This window comes from Danio rerio, chromosome 15 (genome assembly GCF_049306965.1).
Source record: "Danio rerio strain Tuebingen ecotype United States chromosome 15, GRCz12tu, whole genome shotgun sequence".
Classification (NCBI taxonomy): domain Eukaryota; kingdom Metazoa; phylum Chordata; class Actinopteri; order Cypriniformes; family Danionidae; genus Danio; species Danio rerio.
In genome coordinates, this window is record NC_133190.1 from 47,038,359 (window position 1) to 47,045,000 (window position 6,642).

The 6,642-nt window shown below is 35.3% G+C and overlaps 2 protein-coding genes across 2 annotated transcripts in view; one reads left to right on the forward strand and one right to left on the reverse strand.

Moving 5' to 3' along the window:
* The window catches only part of nlrc3l (NLR family, CARD domain containing 3-like), a 480,833-nt gene that overhangs the window by 330,708 nt on the left and 143,483 nt on the right, over positions 1-6,642 (reverse strand). The window lies entirely within an intron of this gene.
* cwf19l2 (CWF19 like cell cycle control factor 2) overlaps positions 1-6,642 on the forward strand; it is a 74,585-nt gene that overhangs the window by 4,966 nt on the left and 62,977 nt on the right. Inside the window, 3 exon segments of the mRNA NM_001033752.2 lie at positions 1,880-1,990; positions 6,378-6,503; positions 6,629-6,642. The exon segment at positions 6,629-6,642 is cut by the window's right edge and continues 97 nt beyond it. Coding sequence (NP_001028924.2) covers positions 1,880-1,990; positions 6,378-6,503; positions 6,629-6,642 — 251 coding nt within the window.

A 6,642-nucleotide genomic window follows, 5' to 3' on the forward strand; every position in this document is an offset into this window, starting at 1 on the left:
AACTATAGAAGTCAATGGTTACAGGTTTCCAACATTCTTCAAAATATTATCTTTTATGTTTAATAGAAGAAGGAATCTCTTTAAGGATTGTAGGCAAGTGAAGAGAGTAAATATTGTCTGAATTCACCCCAGAATGAAAATTTGCTCACTATTTACTTTTCCTCAAGTGATTTAAAACCTTTGTGAGTTTCTTTATTCTGTTAAACACAAAAGAAGATAATTTGAAGAAAACTAAAAACCTGTAACCATTGACTTCAATAGAAGGAAAAATAAATATTATGGAAGTCAATGGTTACAGGTTTCCAGCATTCTTCAAAATATCTTCTTTTGTGTATAACAGAAAACTCCTGAAGGATTGCAACAAGTAAAGACTGAGTAAATGATGGCAGAATTCACCCCAAAATGAAAATTTGCTCACTATTTACTCTTCCTTAAGTGATTAAAAACCTTTATGAGTTTCTTTATCTGTTGAACACAGAAGAAAATAATTTGAAAAATGCTGAAAACCTATTACCATTGACTTCCATAGAAAAAAAACTATGGAAATCAATGTTTACAGGTTTTCAACATTCTTCAAAATATCTTCTGTTGTGTTCAACAGAAGAAAGAATCTCCTAAATGATTGTAGCAAGTGAAGAGTAAATATTGACAGAATTAATCCAAAAATGAAAATTTGCTCACTATTTACTCTTCCTCATGTGATTTCAAACCTTTATGAGTTTCTTTATTTTGTTGAACACAAAAGAAGATAATTTGAAGAATGCTGAAAACCTATTATAATGCTGAAACTCCCGTAGAAGGAAAACACAAATACAGTGGAAGTCAATGGTTACAGGTTTCCAACATTCTTAAAATATTTTAGTTTGTGTTTAATAGTAGAAAGAAACTCCTAAATGATTGTAGTCAAGTTAAGAGTGAGTAAATAATGCCAGAATTCACAATAAAATGAAAATTTGCTCACCATATATTCTTCCTCGCATGATTTCAAACCTTTATGAGTTTCTTTATTCTGTTAAACACAAAAGAAAATAATTTGAAGAATGCTGAAAACCTGTGACCATTGACTTTCATAGAAGAAAGAAAAAACAAATACAATGAAAGTCAATGGTTACAGGATTCTAACATTCTTCAAAACATCTTATTTTGTTTTTAATAGTAGAAAAAAAACTGCTTAATTATTGTAACAAGTGAGGAGTGAGTAAATATTGACAGAATTCACCACAAAATGAAAATTTGCTCACTGTTTTACTCTTCCTCAAGTGATTCCAAACCTTTATGAGTTTTTTTTATCTGTTAAACACAAAATAAGATCATTTGGAAGTCAATGTTTTTCAACATTCTTCAAAGTATCTTCCTTTGTGTTTAACAGAAGAAAGAAACTTCTAAAGGATTGTAACAACAAGTAAAGAGTGATTAAATGATGACTGAATTTTCATTTTAGGTGAACCGTCCCTTTAATTAACAAATTTTTTGTTCAAACAAATCAGAACAAAAAACACCTTTTAAATGACAACATAAACACAAAAAGACATACAACAGAAGTACACTTTTTTTAAGGGATACTTCACCCAAAAATCACAATTTCTAATAAAACTATTAATAAAAAGCCTCACGAACTGCATAATGGTGCACGTAGCATGCCGGTATTGCGTTATCGCTGCGCCAGCTGTGTTAGGTTTTCTCTGTGCACACATTTACATTAGCATGATCTTACGACAGGAAGCGGCTTGACAAAGCTTTATCGCCTCAGCGCACATGCCCAGCCCTGCGTCGCGGACGGAAACAGCAGGCTTGGAATCAAATTAGGATTTAAACAGCCCATAATGCACATCTCATTTCAGAAATCACTAATTCTGTCCAATCCATCTTTTGTTTGTAGGCTAAAGAGAAGTTCGAGAAGGAGGAGCGGAGGAAGGCCGAGAGGAAAGCCAGGGGTGAAGACACATGGATGCTTCCGGATGTTGACCTTCGACTACAGCAGATCGGAGAGGTCAGAGCTCAAACTGCAGCTTATGCGATATTTAGTTTTGCTGTGATATATATGAGGATTTTAATAATTTCATTCATTTAGATAAGGGGTGTCCAAACTCGGTCCTGGAGGGACGGTGTCCTGCATAGTTTAGCTCCAACTTTCTTCAACACACCTCCCTGAAAGTTTCTAGTATACCTGGAAAGAGCTTAATTAGCCGGTTCAGGTGTGTTTAATTGGGGTAGGAGCTAAAAGATGCAGGAGAATGGCCCTCTAGGACCGGGTTTGGACACCCCTGTTTTAGATCAAATGAGATCATTAAGTCTTTTTCTATGCAGTGCATTTGCATAAATTATTATAAATCATTAGCATATACAAATACAGAGCAAACTTAAGGGCTGTATTTTGACGGTCCATGCGCAGAGCGCAAAACACAGGGCGCAAACGCTTTCAGGGCGTGTCAGAACGCATTTTTGCTAATTTACGGGTGGGAAAATGCGCTTTGCGCCAAGGCGCATGGTCTAAAAGGGTTGAGTTTATTTTCTTTATGAGTTATAGGTGTGTTTTGAGAATAAACCAATTAGAGTCTCATCTCCCATTCCCTTTAAGAGCCAGCTGTGTCGCGCCAAGAGCGCATTCGCTATTTACAGGACGCAAAGTAAGTCTAAGTGGAAAAAATGAGCATTTCACAAGCAAACAGTTCACAGAAAACAGTTAAACAGAGCATCTACTGCGTGTGAATGAGAGATAATGGATCTACTTTCACTTTCGCTCTTGGATAGGGAAACCTTTACGCACAGACATCAATAAGCCTATTAATAATTAATTTGTTTGTTAAGCGCAAATATTTGTTTCAAAACTATTTCTAAATTCAGTTCAAATTTCTAGCAAACGAATAAATGAACAATAATAACCAAGTGTGGTCAAAACACTGAGTTATTTCCAAATACACCTGCCATGCCCCATATGGTCTAAAACCTGACAGGTGGGCAAATCCAAGCTTGTTTTTAATAAAACAAATATAAATATGGATATAATAAATAATACTGCTAATAATAACATTATACAAAAGCAAATTGTTATGAATGAACTGAAAAAGCCTCCCAAGATGAAGAAGACATAAAAGCAGTGATTTTTCATATTTCTGTAGGCGAGAAAATAATATGTTTTGTAATATTTTAATCCTTTATATTTATATCCTATATCTATTCTTATTATATCCTATATATATCCTTAATATTTACATTTTTTCATATGTAAAGATATTTGCCTATTGCTCTCTTGTGTGTATTAAGCAGTGTGTAAGTGAGGCGCAACTCTGCGCTGGAGTTTAGACCGGGTTAGTTTTGGTCTAATGAAAAATCTATTATAGTTTCTCAAAATAGCAACGCGCCAGCGGTCTGCCTCAGAACGCCTTCCTTTTTACACCAAAACGCCTATGGGCGCACAAATGAGCGCAAATGCATTTGCTATTTAAACAACGTAGTGCAACGCCTCAAAATCACTCTTGCGCCAAGCTGAAACTACCGAAAGACTATTGCGTATTGCGCCACACTGCGCCGGGTGTATGATAGGGCCCTGAAAGTGAAATAAACAGCTTTATGGTTTTCTAGGAAGTCCAACAGCATCTAAGTGCAGAAGTTGAGCAATCAAATGTAAAATAACATGATCCTCATTGCATAAATCATTTAAAAGTAATAATATTTAATAACATCTTAAATAATCTAATCCTGCGATGTGACTATTGACCGTTAAATGCATCATAACAATCTTGTAAAACGAGTTAATTACAAAAAATGCCAACAAATTAAGAAAAAATCCAAATTGGTTTGACAATACTTTGCAAATAAATTAGCTTGGTAAAAAATGAATTACTTCTATTTTTATAATCACTGTTGATAGAAACAGACTGCAGAAACGCATTGATTGACAATCTCCATTTGTACATGCCATCAGAGGGGAAAAGCCACGCCCACTAGTGACCGTCTCTCCCTCATTAGCATAGACTACCTGAGTTAGAAGCAGCCATCTGCCATTACAGTTTTGAATCTGCCGCTATGCTCACGCAGGCATTTATAGCTCCGCCTTCTTTGGAAAAGAGCACAATCCTATTTGAATTTAAAGCGACAGTCTACGAAACAGCACAATTAGGATCAAAGCCTTAAATGTACAGTTTCAAAGAGTTATAAAACATTATTTGTGTGGTATTTTGAGCTGAAACTTCATGCATAATAGGTCTTTTTTAAAGGTGAAGACCTGGATTTTTTTGGGGGGGGGGGGTATTTCTCATTAACATTAAGGGCCCTATCATACACCCGGCGCAAGGCGCGACGCAATTGTTGTTTGCTAGTTTCAGATTGGCGCAATAGTGGTTTGACGTTTTGCATGATGCTGTTCATTCATTCATTCATTTTCTTGTCGGCTTAGTCCCTTAATTAATCCGGGGGCGCCACAGCGGAATGAACCGCCAACTTATCCAGCAAGTTTTTACACAGCGGATGCCCTTCCAGCAGCAACCCATCTCTGGGGTTGCTGCAACACAAACATTCACACACACACTCATACACTACGAACAGTTTAACTTACCCAATTCACCTGTACCGCATGTCTTTGGACTGTGGGGGAAACCGGAGCACCCGGAGGAAACCCACGCAAAGGCAGGGAGAACATGCAAACTCCACACAGAAACGCCAACTGAGCTGTGGTTCGAACCAGCGACCTTCTTGCTGTGAGGCGACAGCACTACCTACTGCGCCACTGCCTCGCCGCATGATGCTGTTTAAGTAGCAAATGCGTTTGCGCTCATATGTGCGCCCATAGGCTTTCTGGTCTAAAAAAGGAGGCGTGTTAAGGCACATTGCTGGCGCGTTGCTATTTTGAGAAACTATAATAGACTGCTCAGTAGACCAGATCAAAGCAGGTCTGTAGTCCAGCGCAGGGAGATTTAGTTGTGCACCTTGCTTACACTCCTTAATACACACAAGATGTAAAGCAATACACGAATATCTTTACATATTCTAAAGGATTAAAGGATTAAAATATAACAGATTATTATTATTAGCCTACATAAATATAAAAAACAAACTTTCATGTCTTCTTCATCTCGGGAGGCTTTTTCAGTTTATTCATAACAATTTGCTTTTGTATAATGTTATTATTATTAGCATCATTATTTATTATATGCATATTTATATTTGTTTTATTTAAAAACAAGCTTAGATTTGCCCACCTGTCAGGTTTTAGACCCTATGGGGTGTAGCTTGTGTATTTGGGTATACCTCACACTTCATTATTTTTATTCATTTATTTGTTTGCTGGAAATTAGAACTAAATTTAGAAATAGTTTTAACACAAACCTTTGCGCTACACACAACAAACAAAACTAATTATGTATAGGCTAATGCATGTCTGTGCGTACAACAAGTTTCCCTATCAACAAGAGTGAAAGTGAAAGTAAAGAATGAGGAGGCTTATCTCTCATTCTTGCGCTGTAGATGCTCTCTTTAACTGTTTTCTTGCTAGTGAAGTGTTCAGGTTTTCCACTTACAAAACAAATGCACTCTGGCGCGACGCAACTGACTCTTAAAGGGAATGAGAGATGAGACTCTGATTGGTTTATTCTCAAAACACCTATAACTCATTAAGAAAATAAGCTCAACCCTGTTAGACCATGCGCCGTGGGGCAAAGCGGATTTTTCCGTCCTTAAAATAGCAAAAGTGGATTCTGACTCTAATGCGTTTGCGCCCTGTGCTATGGACTACGCATGGATCGTCAAAATAGGGCCCTAAAAATTATACGCTGTTTGTGGTTTTAATTGTATATTTTACAATTATATTATGTAAATATATTATTGTAATGTTTTTGCCATGAAAAAAGCTGTTGTTGCTAATAAATATATGATATAATAAAAATATATGATATGATATTATATGAAGGTATCGTGAAATTAAAGTTATTTTAAAGTTAAGTTATTTCAGTTAGTATCAGTATTTTTTATGATTATTATTATTATCACAGTTTTTTTAGATAAAAGTAATTACAAGGTAAAGACGGAAGAAAAGGTTAGAAAACAAAACTAATTAGGGGCTTAATAAATAAATAAAAACAGGAGAATAAAAGTTCAGAGAACAATTAAAATATATAATAAATAATACAAAATTCAGTAATTATAAATATTATATTTTTCAAATAGATTAAAGATTTATATAGCGTTCATATTTTACATTTGAATAACCTGTAAAAGCCCTCTAAAAGTTTAAATAATTTAAATTATTCACAGTATTTTGAAATGGCCACTGTATTAATATATTGTGCATGTTCATTATCACGATATATTAAATTATTGAATGCTATCATATGTCTACTTCACACTGGAATCACTTTAATCATCTGTTTTTGTGCACACAGGAGCATACTGTGAAAACCAAGAAAGCTAAAAAGGAGAAGAAAGCAAAGAAGAGTAAGAAAGAGAAGAAGAAAAAAGCCAAGAAAGAGAAAAAAGACGAGGGAGATGCATCTTGTGACAGCTCTGAAGTATGCGTACACAGGAATTTTGTCTTTTCAATCCTTTGATCGCAACATGCATGACTAAAATAACACAGTAAAGGTTTGTTTTCATCTTAAAAAAACAAAACAAAAACATTTTCGTTTGTTTTGAGGACTCAGAGGACGA